Below are 27,986 nucleotides of genomic sequence, written 5' to 3' on the forward strand. Positions count from 1 at the left end.
GAAAACATTGCCTACTTTACTACTGTGGGGGTTTTTTTAAAGGGGATGGAATGAAGCAGTGGACCACGGGCCTTTATAAAGAAGAGTGTTACAACTTCATGATGTGCTATAGTACTTTTCCAAGACTCCTTCCTCCATTCCAGAGAACCTTTGTTCTTCCCCTTCACAGTAATACAGGTGCAGTTTCTCGTGAGGGCATTAGGTTTGGGCATGTTCTAAAGTCACCCCATCTACCAAATCTGTTTTGTTTTCTACACACAAACTTGTGGAGTACACAAAGGAACTGAGTATTTGACTCTGGTCTTCTGTATTTCAGGGAATTTTGGAGCACAAAAGAAAACCAGTTATTCTCAAAGATACTCACTTTGCTTGGTAAAGAAATTCCTAAGAGAAATATAAGAATTTCTTATTCATCTTCAGTAAGCCAATAAAGCAGCCCTTTTATTTATGCTCAATAAAGGACCAAGAAGGCCTAGCAATACCCAAAGATTTCAACGTACTGAGGGATCCCTGAACCAGCAGGGAACACTTGCATGATTAGATAATTATTGAGGGCCCTGGAGCAAAACAGATGTCCACTGTAAAATCATCAAGTCAAACACAGGCAATCATGTCATGCAGCTGTTCTGCAACAGAATCTTCCATGCAGTGACACGTCTGCCATGAGGATCTAATGCCTAAATAAAGCCACACAAAATGAGACATCTTGTTGTCATCAAGTGGTTGTTATCTAACAGGAAAAAAGATGTCAGAATTTTTAAGAAGTAACTTAAATGAAAATAGATATTAAAGCCAGACTACTCCCCCAGAAAAAAATTATTCAGGAAAATGAAACATAATACTGAGAACAAACCTTGCTGAGATTGATTTAAAGATACTTTGTAACTAAGATAAAATGATAGCCTGTGGAAAGAAAAAGCTTTATCTCTCAGTTTCAGATGGTTTCTTCAGCTGTTGTGAGGGGTATCTGAATTTCATAAGTCAATAATAACTAGCATGAAAAACCATGTACGGCATAAGAGTTTGTAAGTAGGTACTGCACTTCACAGTATTAAAAGACTGCAATTGTTGTGTGATGGCAATTGTTGAATTTTTAAACTGCATTTAAGACAATTAATATACTATGCTATAGTTCAGGAAGGAAGGATTAGAGAATCACATTTCTCTGTGGCCTTTTTATAACTGCATAAAATTCCATAAAAGATCAGAAAAATCAAGCCTATACAGATATTAAAGTAACTTTTCAAGCAATAACTTTATTATGCTTTTATAAATTCATACGTCTTCTTTGCTGTTGAAAAAAAGGGTCCAAAATGTAGAAAGGAAACTCACCATTAAGAGTACCCACACGTAGACATGAACCTGTGTGCATCTGTGTGAAGGAAGTAAAGTTTTAAAGGGAGAAACTGGTGAATGACCAGTGTGTGGCACCTCCTGTGACACAACCTGCTACAGAGAGAGCCTATGCACGTAACGCCTTTGGGATGCAGGCATCTCTAGAAAACGAGATCTGGACACTCCTGCTAAGCACACCATGGCAAGGCACTCATCATCATGAAACCTGGTGAGGTTACCGTGGTATTCAAAGAGAGAACTCTTTACAAAGGCCAGGGATCCTCAATAAGGCTACACGGCATGTAGCCCTGCCTTAAATGAAAGCTTGCTGCATTCTTGTAACAAAATTACTCAGTTTCTGAGATCGGCTCCTGCAGCAGTGCTGAAGAGAAAAATGCTCCTTCTCTTCACATACATTATGTATACACACATATATATGTATGCATGAATGTGTATGTGTGTGTGTGCAGTTGAAGCATGAAAATGAACCCCACAAACTGACTACTTTAGGCTGCCCCCGGCCAGAGCTCTCAGTAGAGTGAAGCATAAATTTCCTAAATACACTCTAGGGCAAGCTAATGCTCAATTCAAACTGAGATCCTTTCTCACCTTCTACAGAACTGCAAACCCATTAATGTCTCTATATTGCTTATTGAGTCATTCAAGCATACACAGGGCATGCTGGATTTCTTCCTGGTATCTAATTCTTCCTAGGTTATATAATGACACTCTTTCACTTTTGCCAAGCTTGTCAGGTTATGCTTCTTCAAAGGCACTGATGAATACACGTTCAGGGGCAAATACGGTTGCAGCATCTTATGTTGTGAAATGCTGACAAACTCTTAATCAAACAGCTATAAAATGACCCTTCTTTGAGCTGAAGATACAAAGGAGTTAATTCTGAGAGATTTTAGTCTTTATGGTGGGAAAGAAGGAATTAGGTTTGGTTTTTTTTTTTTTTTTTTCATTTAGAGCACATAACTTTCCATTCTGGTGGGGTTTTTTGTTTGTTTTGTTTGTTTGTTTGTTTGTTTGTTTTTAATATAATAAATCCCACTGTTTGCTTTGACCTATGGGCAACAGATAAACTCCAATAACTTAAATAATTATGCTTTTCAAACTTTAACCACTCTTCAAACATTACTGATTCAGTCTTATCTCTGTCACAGGTAGTATACATAGCAGCGCATTCAAAGACAAACAGCAAGGAACTGATGCCTTTTTTACAGGCTTCTAATCAGTTTTGGCTACTGATTAATCTGTCAGAACACATTGTTTTTAAAAGACAGATACGAACTTGAATAGGCAAAAATAACACTGATTGGATATCCAAAGCTACAGGGGTTTAACCATGACTTAAACCTGTGTTCATTTAACTGCATAGTGTTATATGCTTTTTCAAATCCTACCAGCAGCCCATTTGCACACCCTGCAGGCAGATGGAACGCCTGACCCTGGTGCCAGTCGGTGTCATGGGGAATGACACTGAGGTGACTGCTGCTACCAGGTAGAGGCAATAATCTTCCTGAATTTAGTTCCGTGGAACTGTCATCGACAAATCTGTTACAGCTTATGTGTAGCTGCTGGCCACACTGTGGAAAAATTGCCTGGTATCAGACCATTCACTCACTGGAGTTAGTTTTCCATGGCTTTAATATTTCAAGGTTACTCATGTTTTGTTATTGGATGAAGGGCAGGTGAAACAAGAGGATTCTAAACTGCAAGACCAGTCCTAAAGCAAAGAATTGTATTCTGTTAATATACTCTTTCACAAGGCTGCACTGATCCATCCAGCAGCTCCAGGCACTGTGTCTCTCATGACCAATCTTACTCTTTTCCACTGTACGCATTCACCTACAGCATGAGAGAGGCTACAGTGATCAGCAGGCAAAATTCTGTCCCCAGTCATACAGGAACGAAAGGAAGAGCTGCCTAACTGGACAGACTTTGGGAATACTGAGCCACAGCAGTGCCCCTAGACTGGGTCACTGCTAGATCAGGCACTTTACAGAACATCTCCTTCTACCGCCTTTTCTATCACATTTGAGGATGGCTCATTCCAGCAGCCTGTGAGCAAAACAAGGTCAGAAGAATTTTGCAAAGTGCTGGCATTAAGACCAGTGTATGTAAATACCGTGGTCATGGCTCGATAAAAGCTCAGGGATGAAGTGCCCTGAGCTTTCAGAAGACTGGGAAAGCACTCTAATGCACTTCTTTCTCTGTGTTATCTGGTGGTGACTACTGCAGCACAATCGTGTTCAGTGAAACACATGCCCCTTTACATTTCTGTGCTAGGATACAACCTTAATTTCTCACTCCCTTCCTTGTAAGACTTTTTTTCCCCCCAAATTTACTGCAAAATCTAGTTAATATGCTTCATATTTTTGCATCTCAATAGAGTATAAGGATGAAACCCATCTGAAATAATTCAACAGTTTTCCAACAGGTTTGTATGGTCCACAGCTATTCAAGGCACTATAAAATGCACTGTTTACCAGCACACCACTTACCCTCAGCATAGGGCCATTCTGGAACACATGAGGCTCATCACAAACTACACAGTATTCATTCAATACTGGTATCCGCTGCTCAGCAAATTCAATAGTCTGAGAACAATGAAAATGAGAATGACAACATCTGCTTAAAAATAATTAACAGTCAGCTCATGCTCCACAGTGTTTCATAAATGAATAGGATATGACATCCTACCTGCACAAGAAAGCCACGATCTCGCACCGGAATGCATTTTGCACCATAATTTTGCTGCAAGGGAAAAGTTGAGTCAGCTTCAGTGTTGGCAAGACGAATTACAAGGAAATGGTAAAGCATTTGTAAGTTTTTGCATGTAAATATATAAACAATTTGCATCTTAAGAGATCTCTCATTTGCATCATGCAGGTATTACTAATAACCAATCCTTTTACTGTTTACTGAGTATGGAGTAGGTTTTTAGTATTTCTTTCTAGTCCTTAAATCTGATGAAAGCTTGTATCTCACCATCCAAGAAATTTTAATCTCAAATGAAAACACCACTGCTTTCAGTTCATCCTAATAAACTGAAGTTTGGTAACTTCCATTATGTTTTCACTGCATATTGCCTGTCCAAATATGGGCTGTACGTTGAGGCCTGAAAGACTACTGTAACTCTCAGTAAGGCTGAAAACCCTTTTTATTTTATATGAACTAAGGTCTCACTTCTGCAAATACCACACTAACAGATCTTTATGCTCAGATGCCACATAAATTCTTTTTCTTTCCGCACACAACAACATAAATTAGAAGTAATTTCTGTTACAAGAGTCAGTAAGGTTCAGACTTCCCTCCAGATTGACATCTATTTCAATTGAACCTTGTTTTGAATGGAGTTAGATTAGCTCCATTTACAGTGTTTTGGCAGGTTTTTTTAATAGGGTTATTTCCTTTCATTTCTCTACTGTTTAATTGCTTAACTGCTTCTCCATTTCTCATCTGGGCAACAATCCTACTTCTATTCATATATGAGACTCTAATATTTTAGCTGAGAATTGAAGAGAACTCAGTATTTTGATTCATCACTTCTTCATTCCACTGACTTCAAATTGCAGTTAGGCACCCACATATATCTGGTGCCTGCATCTAAAATGTGAAATAGACTCTTGGTGCCCTTCCACTAACATCAGTCAAACTACATCTGACCATGTATGTGATGATCTTCCCTCAAAGTAAGTGCATTGAAGCAATAAATTATGGGTAGTTTTTACAGGCTGCCAAACAGGGCTTGCATCTTCTCCCTATCAGCTGATAACATCAGTAATGAAACCTAGTCAGCCCTTCATTATATTATAAAAACCAGAGGGACTTTTCCTATTAATGTCAGGAGAGAAAAGTCTTGCTATGTTAATACATCCTCTGCTGAATCAGAAAAAAATGCATCTCTAAACTCCAACAAGTTAGAAAGTCTGATGGTTCATCTTAAATTAATTTTGCTGTGCACATCACATAAATCAACCACACAGCATACATATAAATGATCTTACGATAGTGGATCCCTGCCTTTAGATCTGAAGAGTATCGCTTAAAGCTTATTAAACCAAATTACCATGAAACATAGAGCACTCAATGTAATTTCATTATTTAGAATGCACTACTTTAAACATATATATGGCATCTGAAGGAAGAATCAGCTTCCAAGATACCACCAGGCAAAGGGAGTGAACTATTTTCTAAGCATTTCTGCCCAGATCAAACACAAAAAACCAGGCTGTTGCCTTGAAAGACTGCAAACAAACCCACGCTTCTGTCTAAAGCAAAAAACCCATTTTTTAAGAGGCATAGGCAGAAGAATTGATTTTGAGAGGTCTTTCTTAAATGCAAGAGTACATGCTACCCTTTGTTTTCCCAATTGATCAGGTCTCTGAGGAAAGAAGAGGGCCAGTGTGGGCCCAGTTCCCTGTGTGGCCTCTGATGTCCCCCAGCACATTTGAAGGTTTAACCCTTCACGGACACAAATGCGCAAGAGGTGAGAGGAACGTGACTGAGTTCATTCCAGTATGATGACGATGATGATGATGGCAGATGCAAAGACCCGAAGGAGAGGTGACGTGGCACTCAAACCATCTAATGGACAGTTGTTTCCCCCATGAAGCAAGCAGGGAAATGAGAAAAGTCCTCTGCAACCAGCCTAATTTTGCAGCATAGAAGTGCACACTCTCCTTTTTTCCTGCAGGAAGTATGCAGGGAAGAAGTGGGTGACTGAATTTTTCCCATGGCCAGCAGCTGTGCATGGAGACTGCATTTCAACGTGACATATAAAATCTCTGTCCTGACCCCAGCAAATTATGATTTTATGACTTAAGTATATGTGTATGCACAGCTGTTTGAATCCTCCTTAAAAGCAGATTTCATTGCTCGTCTAACAGTATATCCAATATAGTCACTAACATATAACCTAAGTATTCACGCCTTCACGCAAAAAGCATAATAGCACATTTGGAAAATAACAGGAGGAAAATGAGCAGAATTAAAAAAAAAAAAAAATATTACGCACAGCAGCTTGTGAAGGTGATGATGAGGATGGTGTTAAGATACCAATAAGCCCTGAGGTAAGAGAGAGCCTCCTGCTCTCTGCCATGGTGGACTCCTTGAAAGGCTCCATTTTGGATGATTTAGGGGCATTGGAGTAAGTCTTGCTGAGCAACTTGTGATTCTTCAATCCATCCAATTCTTCCATTCTAAGGTTACTGGAGTAGGATCTGCTTAAAAGTTTGTGGGGCTTCAAGGTGCTGTTGTGCTCACATCGAGGATCCCCAGAGCACGACCTATTTAACACCTTATGGGGCTTTAAAGTGATGCACTCCTCCTGCTTGACAGCTGCAGAGCAAGCACGACTCAGCAGTTTGTGCGATCTAAGAGCCACTGTCTGTTCAGCCCTCGGGTCACTCGATAACGAGCGGCCAAAGGTTCTGTGAGATTTTGTGGCACACGCATCCTCTGCCTTCACTGTGCTAGAGCAAGTCCTCCTCAGTAGTTTGTGAGTCTTGGAGATGCCATCCTGTTCTGACTTCAGTTTCGATTTATTTTTACCACAGCCAGGTGGAGGATAACTTGGCGACCTTAGAATAAAGAAGATGGCAAAGTTGGAGAATAATAAAACTCCTGGGCAAATAGAGCAAGATCACACAGATGTAAACACTTTTAAGTGTCCCCTGTCTTTCTTGCTTTTCACTAGTGATAAATGTAACCCAAACTTTTAGAACAACTGTATATAATTCCAATACCAAAGCAAACAACTTACTCCTATTTACACTCAAGCTTATCAATCAAAAAGACAGTTAACTACTTAAGTAGAAGTTAGAGCTGTGACCTTTAGAGCTTTTTTAAAGGCCTCTATGTCTCAAAACAAACCAATTACTCAGGAAATCATCTTTGAAATTAAATCCACCCTTTATAACACATTTTCCTTATCAAAATTTATCTTTTCAATGCAATGATCATGGCATGATCCCATTACAGTTATTGTATTCTGGACACAGGATAACAAATTCTATGTTCTGATCCAACGGAAGATACCATGAGCAGTGAAACTTTGAGACATTAAATCAAACCTAATTCAGATGAAAAGGACATTATTTTAAAAATATCGTAATAACTTAAAGCACTTTGTGAAAGACAAATTTATACCCTTCTTTCTGGTTACAGACAAATTCTGACTCTGTAACACCAGAAAAGAGAATGTGAGAAACCTATATTCTGACTGCAGAAAGCAAAGAATAAAAGGTTTTTATGAAGCAACATTCACACAAACTGCACATTTCTGTAAGGTTCACATTCACCTGTCCGTGCAATGAACATGTTAACAGGTATGCTGAATCATTTTCCTATGTTTTATAAGCAACACCAATCTTTGGAGTTGTTTTTTGTTGTTTTGGGGTTTTTTGCATCAAATATAGAAGTAAAAACCCAAGGGCAGTGGCTGGCAGGTTTCCTCACCCTGTTAGCAAGTGTTGACAGTGGAGGATTCACGTAGGGGCTGCTGATTCACGGTAAGCAGCTGACCCACTACCACCCTCCTGCAGATGGGAGGTAGGAATGGTGGTGCCCTGGGGACAGAGAGGGGCCCTGTATTTGGGTGGAGCCGTCTCTGGACTTGAGCTCCCAAACCAAGAGGAAAAAGAATGGGCTGGTTTTGTATGCCCTTTCTGAATAAAAGCAAACCCCAAGCTACAGCCTGTGCTTGGCAGCGGCACGTTGTGTGGTAGGGAATGCATAAGACTTCTACTTAAAACACCGTCTTTTCTCCTCTGCCTTTGAATAGACGATTTTTTGTCATCTTTGACATTCCCTCCTTTTTCAATCTGCATGATTTTTGTATTCTACCTCTTTTCCATACCCTGAATGTCAAATTTTGTCAAAAATTCGTCAAAAAGAAGGAATATTCAAAGAAGCATTCAATTCAAATTCAGTAGGTGAATCGAAGGGGTGATCTGTCAACCCTCAGTAATCAGGAAACACACTAGAATAAATAGTTACATCCCTGAAAGAGGTAAAATCAGAGCCTGATTCTACATATACTTACGAGTATGAGCAACTGGCAGAAATCGTATTAAATTCAAATTCATTCAAACTATTCATAAACTCTTTCTTACGCTTTCTAATGTCTTTTCTCTTTGAAATTCTGTGCCTGCATTTCAGAAGTGGAAAACATTAATGTAGTCAAATACTGGAGAGGGGAGGGTGCTCAGCATCTTCAAAAATCAGTCTTTCATTAATGACCATTCCAGTTTTAGAAAACTATATATACAAACTGCTGTATAAAGAAGAGCTGGACAAACACAGGTTTTTAAAATATACATAACATACTATACATATGTATTACTTGTATATGTATTACTTGTATTTTCATTCTTGCTATTCAAGTAAAGATAAAATAAAACCACAAACATAAGTTAAAATAAAATTAATTATTTCCAGTTCTAGATGGAACGTGGCTGTTTCAGAGAGCAGGGCACTGAAATGCTCTGGCTTCTGATAATCTTAGAAGCTGCAGCAGTACCTAGTTCACTCCTGATGTCATGCAATGCAAGGACTGAAAGCCCATGAGGTAAGATATAAATAGAGAACTTCTCTTTGGAGAAAAGTCCAGATTTCACCTTGTGAAGTGAAATTTTGAACAGTTTATGGTCATAACTGCTTATTTCCCTTGCTCTTACCTGCGCAATGTAGAAAAGATGTGCAGAGGGGATTTCACCTTTTTGTCAGACACCTTTTTATTGTGCGTACAGTTAGATTTTTCTTTACTGTTCTTCCACTGTTGTGTAACAAATGTCTGCATGATTCTGCAAATTAAGATAGAAAAGAAAGGTTTTCTTATCCCAGTCAGGACATACTCATTTTAATACTACGGTCTCAGTGGTCACCATGCAGGTGACAATGCAAAGTTCTCACTCTACAGCTGGTTTTCTGTCACTTTGTGTGGATTAATGATTGGGTGCTCCAGGCCCTCAAAAACACTTTTTTCCCCCCACACAGAACTAATTTACCTTGGGACTTTTAATGAGAATACAGTCTGTGTAAAGAACCACTGCAACTGCAAAACTTATGCAGACTATACATTTCATGGAGCTCTAGAGACAAACTGAGTCAAGGGTATCAAATCCAGCTACAGGGGTCTGCCTCCCACATGACCACACCACCTGCATGGCTAAGCAGAACCTTGTTCTCTGACTCTAATCTGGCAGTGGGGGTCTTAATAGTGACAAAAGTGAGAGCTGAAGCTGGTGTGAAGAAGAAATATCCCATTGCCACAGCCATGAGGGACCACTGGGCTCCAGGGGTATTTTTATTCCGGCTCAGTTGTGAACTGTGCAGCTAAGTTCTTGAAAATGTCACCTTTAGTAATGGCCTGGTGCAAAAATCACAGACAAGATAAATGGCAAAACATTTTAAGAGACTATTCATTTTGGGGGAGCTTTTTTTTTTTTTTTTTTTTTTTTTTTTTTTTTTTTTTTTTCTTCTAGGTCATATACCATAGAGATTTTAATAACTTGCTTCAGTTGTAAGATTATGAAAATGTTGCACTGAATTTCTTAAAAACACTAAACAGGATGGGTTTTTTTCCCTCAGGGGTTTCCTAATGTTGTAATGGTGAGACACTAAAGCCTGTACACTTAAAAATTTACTATATATACAAAAACACATGCAAATAGATGACTGAGCAAAATTGTATTAAAATGAGTTGTAATATGACCACATGAAACCGTCAATTTTTTTGACTATTCTTCCATCTTGTCCTCAAAACATGGATGGCCTAATTCCTGTGGTATATCCTAGAGGCAACCATGAAAGCATTGCACCCTCAGGGTATGTATGAAGTTCAAAAAGACTCCTAGTTCAGAGGCTCCACCATCTAAGCAGCAACATGAAATTGAACATTCCTAGATATGGTCTTTAACACTTTTACAGCTTACCTCCTAAAAGGCAACAAAGTGACAGAAAACCCTGGCGAGCAACACAAACCAAGTTTCCATCAACAGCTGTCAAACCCAAACTTAAAATGGCAAACACTGACTTTTATTTAAAGAAAAACTTTGATCCAACAACCAACCTGCCAACATGAATTTTATTCCACTTGACATGGTTGGGAAACTAAAGAGAGTACTGTTTGCCTAAGAACATGAGTTTGTACTTTTCCAGACTTACTTTTTCAGCTGATGTCCCAGACCAAATCTTTCCTTAGTAGAGATCTGAAATACATCCACAGTTGGCACTAGGGAAAAAAGATATTTTGTTGACATAAGAACTTACAGCAGTAATGACAAACTCATGACCACATAAGTTTTATTTAAGGACCCTCTTCTATGTGGAGCTTGACTACAGACAATTACATTGAAGCAATGGCAAGAGTGGACACGTCATCTAAGCATATTAAGAAAGGGATGGTCTCTTTTGGAATATCAGCCAATAAAACTTACAATTTTACAAATGGAATTCTCCCAAATGTATCTCTTCCCACCCATTTTATTTACAAAAACGTATCTTTTTTTTACATATACACTATGCAAGTAGCAAGCAACATCAGATGGACTGGCAGTTCATCTCACCTAATACTTTGAAGTTTTTTCCCAAGTAAATAGTCTATACACGTGTGGCTACAAAGAAAGCCCAGACTGAAACTGAATTCATCAGTATCTTGATTTTGTTTCTGAGGGTGTTTTGATACGAGATCCAAACCCACCATCTAAGTGCCTGATATATGAATTCCAGTGGCCATGGCTCACCCTGAAATTTCCTCAAGGCCCATCCTAACACTGGTATACCCATATTCATGTCAGAAATTGCAAATGTACAGGGTGAAGAATGGAAATTAGCTAGTGGCTTTACTAAAATCCTTCAGTAACATTTGCTAGATAGAAGTGGCAGGTGGAACCCAGTGCTTGTTGAAAGAGCCGCAGGTCCTCAAGGCAGGACTAGAGCCAAAGCATACTACAAGCACGAACAGACTGCATACTTTGTATTGCATATGGTGATAATGACTAAAGTAAAATCAAAAAGAAATGAAAACAAAAAATTGTTCAACTTTTATTACATATGGTAAATCAGCATCTTGATGTTATTCTGATCACTAAGACAGATTTTATTCAGAATATCAAAGTTTGTACTTTAATTTTGCTTTAATAGATTAAATTTGATAACAAAATAAAGTATATCTAACCTGGCCATGCAATCTAATTTAGTTCAAAGGTCAATAGTTGTCTTTTCTCTAATGTTATTATCGAAGTAACATCAAACATAAACTCATCTTTTAAACACAAACTGATGATTTTTTTTCAAAAGGGATGAATTATTTCACGCTTGTCCAAATATCAGGCACCCTGCAGGGGGCTGGTGGGATGGGCAATATTTTGAATACCATCATACCTACAACCAGCAATCTTAAAACCTGACATTTAGACCTAAATTTTTGTCTAGATTCTACATTCAGAGGAGACATGCCAATACTGCCACTGGCTGATTCATCCTCTCTGTGACAGGTTTTTAATGCACAAGGGACAGACTACCCACACAGACACTGCTGAGACAAGCTCTTAACTGGAAGAACTATCTAAAATCAGTATATTACACAGTTACAGGGTGGTACTCATATCCCCCACTGTGCTTTGGAATGTACAGTATTCCTGTTTCTCAATCAACGGAATGTAGTATAGAAGAAAAAGATACAGCATAAAATTCTGGCCAGGTGTTCTCAAGAAAACAGAAGAGGAATTCACAGAATTAACACAAAAGATGGTGGATCTCACTGTGCTTTGCTAGTAAGTAAAGAGACACAGCTGCAATAGCAGCTGAGCTCATAAAACCAACGTCAGCAAAGCTCTTGCCCGTGGCCCTGCTCCTGCCTTTCTCAGAACTCGGCACTCCCACCAGCAGTCAGCTGCAGCACTGGGAACTGTTTCCCGCCTTAACCTTGTCAGCCATGCAGAATATGTATTCTTGCTACTTCTCATTTTTCACTGCACGCTGCTCTACACACTTCACTGTATGTGCTGCACTTCCTTATTTTTTAAAATACATTTCAATAGAAATGTTCTGAATACCAACACTGCTTCCTGCTATTGCAAATGCGTATTTTAAGATTTGTACATTAACAAAAATGATTGAAGTAATAAACCACAGACAAAAAGACCAAAGTCAAGGGGAAAAAAGGATTGGTATAATGAAATGCTTATTTGAATGAACAGAACATAGCTTAGAGTTAGAATTGTCAGACAACATATCCAATAGAAATAGCTCGTTGGGACAGATTTTGCTAAACAGGGCTGGAAATATCTATTCATCTTCCAGAGGCAGAATTCTCCCACAGATAAAAGCCTGAAATGACAGCCTGTACTGCAAGTCTCCAAGGCTGGGAAAATTATTATCCAAACCGAGTCTGACTTGCACTGTAAAAATATATCTGAAGTTGACTCTCACATATGAACGCTTCCAAACCTTCAAAACCGGTTGATTCATGAGCTTGACCATTTTTCTCTCATGAGGAAAGTTTACTCACTTAAAAATTCTTTCAGATCTAAAGATTTCCAAATTCACATACTCCTACAGAAACCAGAAGCTGAAAGAGCAATTATCATGGCTTTGACTCTTTAAGGTTGAATAAAGAAGGGCATGTTAATGTGCTGCACAGGTCTGCGTACGTCTTCACTATCCGTCATATCCCATCTATGCAGACGGTGCTTGATTTCAAAAATGAAATCACGTATTAGAAACTCCTGATCTTTACACCTTACCCTGGTTCCTAGGGGAAGCACTTGCATCTCAAAGGATATCAGGAAAACAAGTTCCCAAAATCAACCCGTGAAAGTTTAAATTCGAGGCCTGTGTCACTAGGAAGGGCCTGGCCATGCAAATACACGTAAGCCTAATTTCAAATCAGGACTCCTCTCAGCAGCAGAACTGAGCACATGCAGGGTCAAAGATTTGGTAGTGAAGTGTCTACCCCACGGCTCAGTCTGGACACCACACAAGGCACAAGAAGAATACACGACTGACCAACCTGGACCATTTAGGTACTGTGTAAGTGAACAGTGCAGTCGCACTATTATAGGCTCTGTGCGAATTACATCCCAAGCCACAGCAATCTCCTCCTAGTTTAAGACAAAAAGAAAACAACAGACATCATAAGCCATCGTAAGCAACTACTACTTTTTTTTCAGTCTACCTTAGGGCTGCTAAAAACACCATCCATCCATTTACCCAGTTGTTTAGTATCACCTCCAACATTACACTTTAGACTCAGGACAAATTATGGCATGTCAACGCCTCCTGAAGAGCAGTGTCAGACTGCCTCCAGTTCTTGAGTGAGCTCATTTAAACCAAGCAAAGGTTTATACGCAACACTGCATGTACAGTACAGGCAGACTCATTCCCATCTACCAACAGGTACTGCTTCAAAGCTGAGAAGCAAAGGAACAAAAAAGACAGAATGGAAATTATCCCCATAACTAAGGGCTAAGGAAACTTCTGCTCCTTAAAACCGGTCTAAATAATTCACGCTATGATCAGATTTTCTTAAAATTTTAGTAAGGCTCAATAACTGCCTTATGTGCTGTGTGGACCTGAAAATACAACATATCTCTGCAGAAGCTAATCGTGCCCTTGAGAGTTCTCATTTTTTTCTTTATATATTGAGGCCAGGAAGTTGCTGCACAGATGAGGTTGGGAAGACTGAAGCTGAATGACAGCACAACAGCTAGAGAAGCCATGGTGCCAAGTCAACCAACAGCACCCCCGTCCCTTTGCCATCAAGCCTTTCTCTATTCAGTGTACAGGAGCACTCCTGACAAAGTCCTCTTCCCTTCAGGACTACAAGAAGTGCTCTCACCTGACTCATATCTAGGTTAACATAAAAATAATGGTGTTTCATTTATATGTATTAAAACATTTACCACTCATAAAAAATGTTTGGAAGGAAAGACACCTGCAGCAAATAAAAGCCTAACATAGCATTTTAACAATGCGGTCACAGAAGCAAAGAAAACCTTTCCACCGTGTATCAATCAATAATGTGACACCCACTTGTGAAGATCAAGTCTCCAAAAAGGGAAAGTATCAATGGTTGTCCAGAGAGTCTGATGTGTAGCAAAATTAAATGGGTATTAATGTTCATTATGTAATTCTGTGATTAGATTACTTACATCAAGAAAGCTAACATCAATATGTAGATCAATATCTACATCATCAATGGCTCCATATTCCCTGAAAGGAAATAATTACATTACATTAGAGCTCTTTAAGATACTCCTCAATCCAGGAGTATATACAACATGGAAGATTTTATAAAGGGTTATCTTATCTGCAAAATCAGAATAGTTATAAAATACACATTTACATAGATTGGATCAATATTCCCAGTGGGTGACCATCTCCTGCACTTAAAAGCTTTTTTTCAGAGGATCTTGCTGAAACAGCCTAAATATTTTCCACTAATTCCCCCAAAATCTCTCCATTGCTGCTGTGTATTTCTCTCTCACGTACTGCACAAATGAACAAAGAAAAATTAATAGTCACATGCTGCTCCCGTTTATGACTCAAGAAAACCCTTGTTAATTTTCAAAAGTATTTCTGGTTAACAGCCAGAAATAGACTTTAGATAAACCACTGAAGACAAATACAACATAGCCTAGAGGACAGCATGTTATACCTGGAGGATTGCTTCATACATTCAAGCATTTGTTTGTCAAAAATAAAGACTGCCCTGTAATGTGCTCAAGGCAATACTTATCTTTTTTATCTGTTATGTGTAGTACTGCAAGATTCAGATTTAACATTGCCATCTGAAATCTTACATTTAAACTATGACTTTTCTGCCTCTTATTTTCTGACTCACTCTGATTGCCCTCCCCCAACGTACTTGAAAGCTTTGGAAAAAGAGAGCTAAAAAATACTTACTCACACACCTAAACAGAAAACATTTACATTACTTAAGTGGACAACACTGTAAAGGTACTGTCTCTCAAATTTTCACAGATTAGCTTTCCAGTCACAAGGGTGTTTTTAACTTTAAAAATGCATTTCTATGCTTGTTCTCACAGCGACTTCCATGCTGTTCAATTAAAATTGACTAAGTGCAGAGCAGCAGTGGTGCACAAATCAGTCAATAAGGCAGTTTTGAAATACTAAAATGTAACTCTTTCCTACCAAAGGGGCCTCTCAGGTGTGATAGGGCTGAGTTTGCACTGGAGATTGCTTGAGCTCTTGCGAAGTGTGGTGAAGGGAGCCCCTTCCATCAAAACTCAGCAACCCAGTGGTTCTCTCTGGTCAGGGAAAACCCAAGTTCTCTCTCTAGATCAGGTGTGTCTGCACATGACACACACAGGGCAAGGGAATGGCAGGACAGGGCCGAATTACAGGAGACTTCCCAGCCACCCTTAGAGCTGCTCTACTGTCACCTCACCCAGAGCTGTACAGGCACTCGCTGACCTCCTACAGCTCACTGAAAACCTGGCTTTGAAGCTCTCCACCTACTGAATGGCTTAGCCACTACCCTACACAACAGTGGCATCAGGTGTTTTTGTTCTCCTTCCAGAAGATACAAACATTGTTATGCTATCTTAAGTCATTTTTATCAATGCAGGCTGGTGTTACAGCTGAGATTCAAAACTGAGATTCAAAAGGCTGTAAACAAGAATAATTTTATAAATTAAACAGAGGAATAGTTAAACTAATGGAATAGAAATATTAGTGAAGAATGAATAAGATAAAAATTAATGACTTCCATAATCACTGAAATCCCTTTGCCCCCGCCCCACTACTGTCCTAGAAGATGATGCTAACTCTAGTTTTAATTTCCCACGCTGACATGAGTAGGAAATCATGCTTTATTTCAACACCTGTATCTTATGATCTGCTGTCTACAATGGTTTCATCAGCACATCTTGATTTTGAAGCTTCCAGAGGTCCTCTGCCCATAAATGAATAAGCAATGTAAAGAGATAGGGAAGAGTTTGGATCAGCTGGATGGATCACTTTCTCAGGGCTTTTGTGGCCAGGTTTCTAAGGGCAGTGGTGAAAAGCATGCAGGTACAGAAACTTCACAGCCTCTCCATGGATACCCCTGTCAGACAAACTTCTCTCTTCTTAGAGAAGTGGAGCTGCCCAAGAAGGATGAAAATTAATGTTTAAAGCTGTGGGGTGTATTTCCAAGAATTTGCAACTATTTTCAGCTGCAATAGTGTGGCTAAAGCATTGAAGTTTCACACATGCCAAAAACAGCCACAGGTGCCAGTTTCTACTATAGTGAGCTCAAGGGGATCACAGTGTTTCCAGTGAAACAGTTGATTCAATAAACTACATGCACTTAAGTTTTTGAAAGATTACATATAATGTCTCCCTTTTAGGAGCTTGAAGGAATTTCATAGTTATCAGTTTACCAAAAAAAATATTTATTCATTTCCTAAACCTATATAAAACTATTTAGATTTCAATTCCCCGGATTCTTGAAGTATAATAAATTTCCATTTAATTTGAAAAGGAATATTACACCAGAGCTGTAGGTAGGCTCTCTTCTTCTTACTTGGTTTGTATGACAACTTTGATATTTTCCTTGCAATATATCTGACAGGTCTGTTACATCTTACCTACCTGTTATTTTTACGGAATTATTAAGATTGATGGAAAATTGATGTTATAAAATTGATGGAAAATAAAGTTATAAAGTACCTGAGGCATATTAAAATATATAGACTACACCGATACACACTATGGCAGAATCACGGATATCCATATACGCCCAACAAAATTTGTGTGTAATTACTCTCAGTAACTCATGTCTGACCATGGTTCCACTACTTCCCTGTATAGGGTACTTTAGATTCCCACAATTCGAAAACTTCTCTAATCTCTGATCAAAGCCTAGCTTCTTATTCTGGTTGTCATGACAGTAGAGAGTATTTGATCACTCGTTTTACCTACAAACAGCTTTATTGAAGAAGAAAAGCTATTGTGTCTTCTTCCTCTTTTTCTCCTAGACTAGACAAATCCAATTCCTTCAGTTGCTCCCTAGGGAAAGTATTTATTAAATCTCTTATCATTCCACTCGTTCACCTCCAGGGCAAAATACAGAATATGACAGAAGAAGAGTTTAACAGGGGTTTAAAGAAATGTTGCATAGTAATTTACAAGAAAACACAACTGCCTGACTAGAACTGCAAAAGACAATCATGTTTCAGAACAGGGCCGTTCTTGGCACAGCTACCTGTAAGCATGCTGAACCACAGAAGAACCCCTGAAACCCCATCATTGACGCTGGTTTGCAGCGCTCCCTCCTTTTGTCACACATCATGCAGAAATCACCAGAAAAGACTTGTGATTTGGCAGCCAGGGAAGGTCCATACAGAATTCAAAGTCCATAACATTAAAGGTTCCACAATACAGGAAGGCGAATGCCATACCTGAGAGATACTGCATTAGGTCCATAGATCTCTCTCACTGCTGTTAAATCGGCCTCCAGCTGTGGGTGCTTGTGAAGTTCTCCATCATAGCTAACCTGTTAGGGAAAGAAAAATATCTTGAGAGCTCTGTATTTCATTTCTGGCGCCTGATTTAGACTCTTGAAAGTCCTCTCAGTAAAATACATTGCATTAAGATTCCTTAATGCCACACTCAGAAGGGACAAGTTGAAGCCCTGAGGCTACTACATCTGCTAAAGTAGTAGGATTTTCAAAGCAGGCACCTCTGCCTTGAAGGGTTTTGAGGGCTCCCTTCCTGTTTGTGGGAAGAGAAGTTGCAAAGTACTCATCCATCTGTCCTATTTTGTCCCAGGGTCTTTTCTGGGACACTTGCGTACTTTAAAAATCTTAAGTAGGAGAAGAACCAGATGTTCCCAGTCCTGTTGTCCTAGTCCAACCACTACAGCACAAAGGTTTGCTCGCTCTTGTTTGTTGTCACACTCTCATATATACTAGACACAGAATGGCTCAGGCACAAGAGAAGCATGAAACTATTCTCTATACTCAATATCTAAATTACATTTTCAGCTTACTCACTGGCTGCATTCTGCCCACCAGTGCAATAATATGAGATGACATGAAAAAAAAAAAAAAAATTAAAGTAACACTTCCCCATGTTAAGTGTTACACCGGGGAAGGTATAGAGAAGTACACATCTAGACACCAATCCTCTTGTTCTTTTCAAACTCCACAAGAAAAATGGAAAAAAAATTATGTCTGTGCTTCCACTAAAAAGCAAAACTTGTGAGCTGGTTTGGTTGGACTGTATAAAGTCAAAATAATTAATATCCTCTTATCTTCTACAAGGTCCAAAATACCTCTTTGGGTGTTCATCTTCTGTCTATTACTACCTTTTTCTCAAGCAAAATGATCCTGATTGTGTGAACCTCAACCTATATTTTTACAACAATTAGAATGACAGTAATTCCACAGAAGTCAATGAACTCCCTAGATCTGAACAGATTCAGAAAGGAGTGTAGCATCTGGTCTGTAGCTTTGACAAGAGATCAAAGCAGCAGCACAATATAATTTACCCCTTTAGACCCACACATCTTATGCAGGAATCCTGAAGAGAATTATTGTTATTGCACAGCCACATCCAGCGCAATACTGTTTATTCCATTTGTACACCCAAACCTGTAGGAAACCAGGGCTAATACATTTTCAGCTCTGATACTTAGGAGGCGTGCTTTTCAATTTAATTAAATTTCAGTAGTATTAAAATAATAATCAGATGATCACCTTTTTATATTTGAAAATCAGCAGAATAATTTGATTAGACTTAGATCTAGAATTCTTTAAGTATAAGGCACAGAATTCATCAGCATGGCATGGACATGTATTTTTCAGAGATATCAATATTATTCATGGCCAAAAGGTTATTAAAAAGTATCCCTCCTTTGTTCGGGCAGGCATATCAGAACAATTTTCCAAGTAGAAGAGCACGGGAAGAAAATTGTTATTGTAATTTTTTTTCACTTTAGGAAGGGGGAAACCAATCCTTTTTACATGCTCATTACTCAAAGAAGAATTCTTTAAAGATGCATGAATAATTGCTGTCCTGCTTCCAAAGAAGGCACAGCGATCATTTCACAAATTGTAGCTGTGGTGCACTTGCCACATTTGTTGGTCCTAAACCAGATTTTTAGATTAGTCTTATGTTTCAATAATAGCAAAATACAAAAGGAACATTATGCAGAACACTACACTGCTCAACATAATGTTGATTCCAATATATTTTCTCATGGTAAGAGGCTATGAACTCAAAATGGAAATAAAGCAGTGCTCTGGCAAATTATAAGACCACAGTATGGTACTTTCCACCCCTGAATTAGTGCCACAGACATATTGATGTACGCAGAGGAGGCTGTCAGTTTTGTATTTCTGCATTTCCAAGTATGTCTTGTAGCTGAAGCACAAGAGATGCAGAGAGAGAGCAAAAGGCAGCAGCTTTTCTGTTTTCATCTCCTGTCCTTATTTGCAAATGTAGAAGATAGAGATTCAAAGCAAGAATTAACAGAGTTGCAGAAAAAGCGAATATAAAAGCTAAGAAATCTGGTAACTTTGCTGTGATGAAAGGTCTGTGTTTGGAAAGTCTCTGTTTTTAATCTGAGACCTTATTCAGATTGACAAAAGGTTGCTTTTTAAAAGGAGATTAAGCGATTTACAAACCTAAATCCCATTGAAAATCAATAGGTCTTAAACTATTGAACTACTTAGCTACTTTAAAGTATTTATCCATTAAATCCTTTGGGAGGATTACAAGCAGGTGCCTAGGGAGTGAATAAAAACATTTAATTTACAAAAGGTTGCATCTTCTTTACACTGCCCATCAAATCCCCCATCTTCCATGGGCCTTGTTTCATCAGCAGCAGCTCTCTTGTCTTTCCAGCTGTAGCCACTTAGAAATACCAAGAATTACCCTTGACCTCCATCTTTCCTAACCGTATTGCACTCAATTACACTGGCATCTCTTCCCTCTGTTTTAAAGTCAGTATTTCTGCCCCCTCTCTCTGTGGGCACGGCAGACACTTGTCTCAAATGAAGGAGCCCGCCTTGCTTGTTCCACACATACATGGTCAAATCTTTTGTCCCCACAACACACCTGGTGCTCTCTTGACAACTCCTACAAACACTTTGCTTGAAAAAGGATTGTTCTTTTTTGTCTTTCAAGGCACTTTGCTCATTACCTGATTTCCAATTTATTTGCTGATTTCTCAGTATTATTTTTTAACTCTAAATGTCTTTGTTAGACTTTTGTCTTTTTTAAAATTTTAAATTGGACATGTTCTGGTTTCCTCTTTTTAAATACACTTTCTGTGATGACTTTTTTTTTTTTTTTTTTTTGAGGGCTACTATTCCTTCAGATAAAAGTATTACCTCACAGAGAAGACAATGCAATATAATATAGTTTCCATTTTGATATAAGGCACTTAACCAGTCTTGTCTATTACACAGCCCTTTTACGCCTTACAACCTTGTGTTGGTTTCTCACGGGCAGTGTTAATATTTATTAATTCATTTGGGTACTGCCAGGCATCCTTTACCAAATGTATCTGCCGTGGTTCAAGAAATAAACACTCCCAGCTGTTTTCTGCCTTTTCAGTCACCTTGAGGTTACTGTCCTTTCTTCAGAGTTGAAAAATGAAGCAAGTACACGCGACTCATCACTACAGGACAAGATCAGAAGCTTTCTCCTCTCAGGCAGATTAAAATAAAACACTGCTCTGTGCAGTGAATTATGAGTATGGTCCTCCCCAGCACTCCCCAGCATGGGGCTGTAGGAGTGGGCAGCTGAAAGGAGGTAATGCCTGCAGATATTTCTACAGCAAACATGAGTCAATCCCCCATGTCAGCTATTTCAGACAATAAAAAGACATTATTTTAGTTCCAGTTTCAATATAACTTCTAATACCTTTTCAGGGGCATGGGGTTGTTTGTTTGTTTGTGGGGTTTTGTTGGTTTTGTGGTTTTCTTACTGTAGAGCACCTCAAGATGAATTTTGTGTGTTAACCCCACCGCACTGATGGCTCTGCAAGAGAGGAGGCTCAGCGTTGTCCTGCTCATCAGCATCCCACGCTCTCTGCACCGACCCACCCTGCTGGCAGCGCTGGCGTGCTCCTGCAGCCTTGGCTCTGCACCCAGGGCACGGATGGCTTCAGCCTCAAGGCTGAGGCAAGGGACAACCTTCTTAAACAGCAACCACAATTTGCTAAAATGTTCATCGAAATAAACAGCTCTAATAACATAAGTGAGGAATGATTCCTTGGGGCAACACTGAGGCTAAAAAATAAGAGAAATCTGAATAAACAGACTAGCAGTGTGAAGAACACTGCAAAAGAGAAAGGCATGAAAAGATTTTATTTCCCAATACACAAGAGAATGTAAGAATTAATTCTGCTGAGGGAACAAGAAGTAAAGACACAGAGCAGTACAATCATCTAAAATATGCAGCAATTTTCAAGGTGAATTTTACTCTAGAGCTCAGAAAAAGAATTGGTCTATTGCCTAGACCAAAATTGTTTTGTAATAACCATTTTCACTATAAAAATGCAGCGCTCTTTACTTTATAAAATGGCAGTGCTCCAGAAGGAAACATATTTGGATCCAGCCTGACTTCCCATTTGTATTAATAATGGCGTAAACTTTACAGAGTCAGTTATCTGTTTCCTGGAAGTAAGCAAGTAGCTTCTATTTTCAAGCTTTCTGAAGGGTTATTTGCTTCTTCCATTTTTATAGCTTTGCAAAAGTAAGCAAAGTAACCTTATTTTTAATATGTTATAACTTTGAACACATTTAATAGTTATGCCATAAAATGCTACATGTGTGTGTGTGTGTGTGTGTGTGTGTGTGTGTATAATATATATACATGCCACTCTATTCAACACTGAAAAAAACATAAGAAATTAAACATTATTATAAATTTGTAATGGAATGAACATAAACATAAGAACTTTCAAATATTAATTTCTTGGAACTTGTGCAAAAAAATTTCCTGCATTACCTGTCCTCCATAATAAAATTCCTCAGAGTCATTATCTCCTTCAGAGTCTTCTTCAACTGTGCTGCTATGCCGTGACTCCTTAATGGAAAAGGAAAGTGAACAATGATGCATGTATAGCTCTAAATATAACTACAGGAATCATGCTTTTACAAATAAGCTCATAGCATCCTTTCTTAAGAGATCTTTTAGTATAATTTTTCCAGAGGACCCATTTTAAGGATGATAAAATATCACATGAAAAAAAGCACCTAATACAGGGTACATAAAAACACTTTGAACATACGTTGGAGAAATAATACTTGTGTGGTTACAAACACAGCATGGTATTTTAAAGAACTGGATAATTCAGCAGACTTTGTGGGGATACTTCTCTCTGTGTTTTTGCTAAACAAAGCGTAACTTTCCCATCAAGACTAGCTCTGGACAGTGTCAGCAACATACAACAATGCTATTTTACTTTAGTCTCATAATTAAACCCTAGTAGTTCCAGGAAATAATCCAAGTCCACGCATGGAATATCTTCTGTTTCCTTCGGTGAAAACCTGACACTTTGCTGCCGAATTATTATTTTTAATAGAAGTTCCATCCTGATGCCAGGAAAGTTTCAGACCTAATTTTCTGAGTAGCTCTGCTCTGAGACAGTGAAAAGTAAGGATTAGAAAGTCCTATGCTTACCTAAGTAAAACCTGCTCCAAACAGCCTGCTTTGTCAATAATATCATCAAGTAAACTGAACTGATCCTGGTATTGACTGCAACTCAGCATGAGATAAAATGTTATATTCTGTTTCCCACCAGTGGAACCTTTACTTTATACCTATATAATTGCTTGAGAGAATAATTCTTGTTTTCCACAACACATGTGTTATTTCTATGTCCTATGCTGACTAGTAGCCCCTAAATGGTAAAATCGTAATTCTTCACTTCAACTTGAACATAATGGATTAACTTCTTTTTTCTTATTCGTGTCCTACACAGACATGTCATAATGGAATAGAAATCAGAAACATGAATGAAAAAAAGTAGCAGTTACCCTTAAATTCCACAGCCATAAATGTCAGTATACTTATCACCAATTCCTACGGTCAGAAATTGCAATCACATTTTTCTGCCTCTGCCTCTGTATGCATACATGCAGCACAAAAGCGTATTTATCCAATCTCATGGTAATTTCTGGCAAGGCATAAAAATAATTTCTGCTTCTACTCCACTGAAAATAAATAAAGTTACTTCAGTCTTCCTTGTTTTATAATAAAATTACTTCAGAGGGAAGTCTGTTTCAAAATAGAAATCAACTGAACGAAAATTCCACACAACTCTCACATTAGAATCATATCCTAAGCGAGCCTTGAACTGTCAAGCCAACAGTTTTGGTTGTTGGTGTTAAGAGACTTTTTATAAAGGGCTTTTTTTTCCAGTACTTTCACATTTAAGTACACAATTCATCTAGAAACAAAATACAAACTCAAACTCAGACCCACAGAAGCCAACTATATTTTAAGCTTTTAAGAAAATGGGTAAATTCTTCCCACACTTGTTTTCCTTTTGTTCACAGAGCATTGAATACAATGATGAGGCAGCAGAAGGAAAGTATTTTCAGTGCAATTTTTCACAGCAAATGACATCTCATTTACTGAAAAAAAAAAAGACACGCATAGTGTCTAGGCCCACTTACCTGCACTTTCCAGGATAAGAAACTTGGCACCCACCCTCAGCAAAGGAAGACTTTAAGTCAAGCACCTGACAATGCTCAATGTCTTGCTTGAGGCAGGAGTCAATGTGGTACCTTCTCGGAGGCCATGACACTGTCACGCCCCAAGTGTAGATTTCACCTTAGTGCCACTTCCCTCTTAAAGTCTCAGCACGACCGGTCAGAGACCTGTGCCAGAGGCACCGTGCCTGGTCAGGACCCCACTTACAGTGAGAAGATTCCTGCAGAGGTCTAGAGTCTGCAGTGGGGTTGCTGCAGGCTGTATGAAGAAGCAGCGAGTAGGAAGTAACTGAGATGAGCTCTTACGTGCCAGAGTAGGTGGAATGGTAATGGAATCTCTATCTACTTTTCCAGGAGAGATGTACATTTAGGGCCAACAGGGCCAACAGGCCAACAGGGTCTATAACACTGCTGAACAAAAAATGAAACACCAGAAACATATTTCCTAGGACAGGAGGAGAAACTCTATCCCAGCTGAGTGAATCACTGGTTAATCCATTTATGAAACCCAGAGAAATATGGTCACCTTTAAAACATGTACAACATGAATACTTTGAATAAGCACACTTTGATAGGAAGCCTGTGGTAAACATTCATATTCTATTATTTACTTTTGCTTCTTAAAATAATTTCTGCTAAAATAAGTACACAAGAAATAACATACCTCTCCATTCTCCCGCTGTAATTTCGACTTTATGGATAAGCAATAGTTGACATCACTGGTTTTTCTTAATTCTTAAAAAAAAAAAAAAAAAAAAAAAAAAAGGAAAACAAGGAAATTAGGTGTGGAAAAAAAAGTGAAATAGTTTGGCATAGGCAGAGTTGGAATTCTCAGTTGTAGTAGCAGAACAAGTAAGGAACAAAAAGTTACAGATATGAAATGCATCAAAGAGTTTACAATGCAACAAGTCTAAAATTAGGAAGCCCCTACTTCCCAGAATACATTTTTTTAGTATGAATTGAAACTCAGCTGATCCATCTAGGACATTTGTTTTTCCCAATTTGTGATTTACAATTTAGTGTCGTTCATTAATTCCATATAATTTATAAAAGAATGAAAAATCAAACCCCCTCAGGAAAATAAAACATTCTATATAAGAGATTGGTTTTTACTCCATTGTAAATTACAGCCTTGATTTCTTTTCAAAGTTAAGAAATATTTGTGTGCAAAATTTATCACAAATTTCTGATGATAACAGCAAGATTTTGTTTGTGTGTCGCTGCATTAACTTCAGTAACATTCCTCTTGATTTACATCTGTATAAATGAGATAGAGAGTGAAGATCATACTGGTCACCCAGTGGAATTCCAAATAATTCTATGTTGTGCAAAAAATGCCCTAAAGAATTATAATAATAATAATAAAAAAATTGCCAAGTCAAGTGTTCCTATCTGAAGAACTGCCAGAATTAAGAGTGCTCTGTGCAGCTTCTTCCGCAGCCTGAAATAATCAGAGAAGTTTTCTGCTAGAATCTAAAATGTCTCCATGGAGTGTGAGCAAACCTTTATTAAATACTGTATAAATGTGCCTGTATGTCTGACAAGCATACCCTTTCATGTATCAAGTACTTTTTCAAAATAAGGAAATAATTTATAATTAGAGGGCTCCAAAATCACTGGGAAAAAAAAAAAAAAAAATTCTAGAGTTGAATTTAGTGAAACAGCTGAACCACTTCCACCAGAGGCAGTGGTAGTTATAGACTGTTTCATCTGCAGTGGTGAAGATTAAGTGAAGTTTTGAGCAAGTGATCATCAAAACTCATAAATGGAAAGTATTAAGCACCTCCAGCTGTATTCAAAGGGAATTGCTTTAGCACAGGCTGCAAGACATTAAAAGCAAAATATACATTCTGCACACAATTGCGGTGAACCCCAAAAGAAATATTTTAATTTCTTCTATTCTGAAATGTAGGGACAGGGACCCTGAAATGTAGACCAGGCACCAACAAGACCAGAGAAAACAGCAAACTGTACAGCTGAGCACTTTAACATCATATCTCCCTCTAAGTCCAGACAACATCTTATCTTTCCTCCAAAATTACGAACTTGATAGAACTCTCCAGACATAGGGATTACCTGTAGCAATTTGGTGGAAAATTACTGGAATTGGCTCTGTTGTAACTAACACATCTTCATCGTTATCAGAACTGGAAACGTAAGTGTTATCTACGAAAGAAAAACACTTTGCATGGTGAAATTCCATTGTGCTTTGCCAGCCCCTTCCAGTGTTTCCTATCCCAGACTTGTACCAAAAGGAATCTCTCCCCAGATGCTTAGGGAAGTTGAGCAGTATCATCCTCCTTGTGTGTTTGGCTATTTTCTCTTGAAACTCTTAACTAAAGAAAAATATGGCAAGTATGGGAGACTCAGACCCAATCTTTATAAAGCAAAACCATGGACTTTGATGTCATGGCTTTTGTGACACACCGAGCACCTCTCTGAACCAACCCGCAAGGCTTAGAGTGGCCAACCTTTTCCAAAATTAATACTTGTTCTATGTTTTTTGCTATGTCTGACACCAAAAGTCAAGCTAGATCTGATATGCAGAGTGAAAGCTGCACTGAGAGCTGGGTGTTAACAGCCAATAATGCAAAATACCTGTGCCTCATTTTGCCTAGTCACATAAAGGTTATTTGCAGTGTTTTCTAATCAGTGGGTAGCCTTTCTTCTGCCTGTTTCAGGGAGAAAAGAAATCCCTCCCACTTAACAAAAACAATGGTATGTATGAGTGTTATAACTCTATTTTACCGAATTGTCTTTTAAAATGTAGGGATTAAACTGGGAAGTGTGTTTGTTGGAGTGTTTTTTTGTTTTGTTTTTTTTTCTGTCCAACTAAATGTTTACTAATAAAAACCAAGAAGCAGCAGAGTTTTCTGTACTATCTGCAGTAGCTAATTTTGCATGTATTGCTGAACTGCTTATGAAAGTAATGATACTTGGTTTTCTAATGATCTGGGCTGAATTGAAACCTATGCTCTAGAGCAGAAAGGCTGACAGAAATCACAGATAAAGTGATAAGTAAGAGAACTGAAAGAAGGACTTACGTATTATAGTTTCGAACACTTTGAACCCACATCAGCAGCGTGCATGAAATCACATGCAATTTTAAGCATACTGCTGCAGCTTCAAAGCTTTTGAGTGCTCCCAGTGAAATGTTACAGGTATTAAGATTAACCTGGAGGAATGTTCAGTAATACCATCCTTTGTATCACAGCAGTTTCAGCTACCTTTATCAAGAGGGAGCATGGGGCTGTGGCCGTTCCTTGCACGGTGTGCCAGGCTGGGCAGGGCAGCAGCTACACTGCACACACAGACAGGTTTTCCTGGCTGCCACCTGAGAGACGGCCTTTCTGCCATGCTCACACACATCTGCCGGGTCTGACTGTGTCCCACACCTTCACCTGCTCCCACTCCTGCGCTGTCCTGCGAGGCAATCTGAGGGATCTGTGGCTGGCTCCACACGTGCAGGCTGTCTGCGGGCAATGCTGCAGGAGGCCGGCACACTGATGCCCAAGCCCTGCGCTTCTGTGGGCACAGCAAAACATCGGTCTGTGGCTGCTCAGCTACACACTGGGCACAGGGCCATGTTTTACAGCCCTGGCATCATGTGAACTAAGCGGGGTCCCTTCTGTCAGCATTCATTCTTTCTCCCACTTTTGTCTGTTGTCTGTGAGCTATTGCCACAGGACAGCTGCATCTCGCCCCCTGCAAGAAGCCCTGCCTTGCCTTGCCTCTGTTTATGTTCTCCACCTTGTTGTCACCATCATTTCTGTGCCCACCTTGCACATACAGCACAAGCATATCTGTTTCCCAGCTTTGGGAGTGTAAGTTACTGCTACAGTCTAATGAGCTGAGATAACTGAGGCCATCATTTGGCCTAAATATACCTGACACCGCATACATGGAAGGAAGAGAGGAAATCCTTGTGCTATAGCTTATTGCTGCACAGAAAACTAGGAA

At 38.9% G+C, this 27,986-nt stretch overlaps 1 protein-coding gene across 2 annotated transcripts in view; it reads right to left on the reverse strand.

The window, feature by feature from the left end:
• PARP8 (poly(ADP-ribose) polymerase family member 8) overlaps positions 1–27,986 on the reverse strand; it is a 112,449-nt gene that overhangs the window by 28,669 nt on the left and 55,794 nt on the right. Inside the window, exons 4-15 of one of the 2 annotated variants that reach the window (XM_040090682.2) lie at positions 26,103–26,192; positions 24,691–24,761; positions 22,318–22,395; positions 17,757–17,851; positions 14,502–14,562; positions 13,361–13,451; positions 10,513–10,579; positions 9,024–9,149; positions 8,390–8,494; positions 6,362–6,926; positions 4,045–4,098; positions 3,846–3,941 (exon numbers count right to left, since the gene is read on the reverse strand). In XM_040090682.2, coding sequence (XP_039946616.1) covers positions 3,846–3,941; positions 4,045–4,098; positions 6,362–6,926; positions 8,390–8,494; positions 9,024–9,149; positions 10,513–10,579; positions 13,361–13,451; positions 14,502–14,562; positions 17,757–17,851; positions 22,318–22,395; positions 24,691–24,761; positions 26,103–26,192 — 1,499 coding nt within the window. The remainder of the gene's footprint in view (positions 1–3,845; positions 3,942–4,044; positions 4,099–6,361; positions 6,927–8,389; positions 8,495–9,023; positions 9,150–10,512; positions 10,580–13,360; positions 13,452–14,501; positions 14,563–17,756; positions 17,852–22,317; positions 22,396–24,690; positions 24,762–26,102; positions 26,193–27,986) is intronic. The other variant, XM_040090683.2, reaches the window with a different exon arrangement.

This window comes from Hirundo rustica, chromosome Z (assembly GCF_015227805.2).
Source record: "Hirundo rustica isolate bHirRus1 chromosome Z, bHirRus1.pri.v3, whole genome shotgun sequence".
NCBI classification, from domain to species: Eukaryota; Metazoa; Chordata; class Aves; order Passeriformes; family Hirundinidae; genus Hirundo; species Hirundo rustica.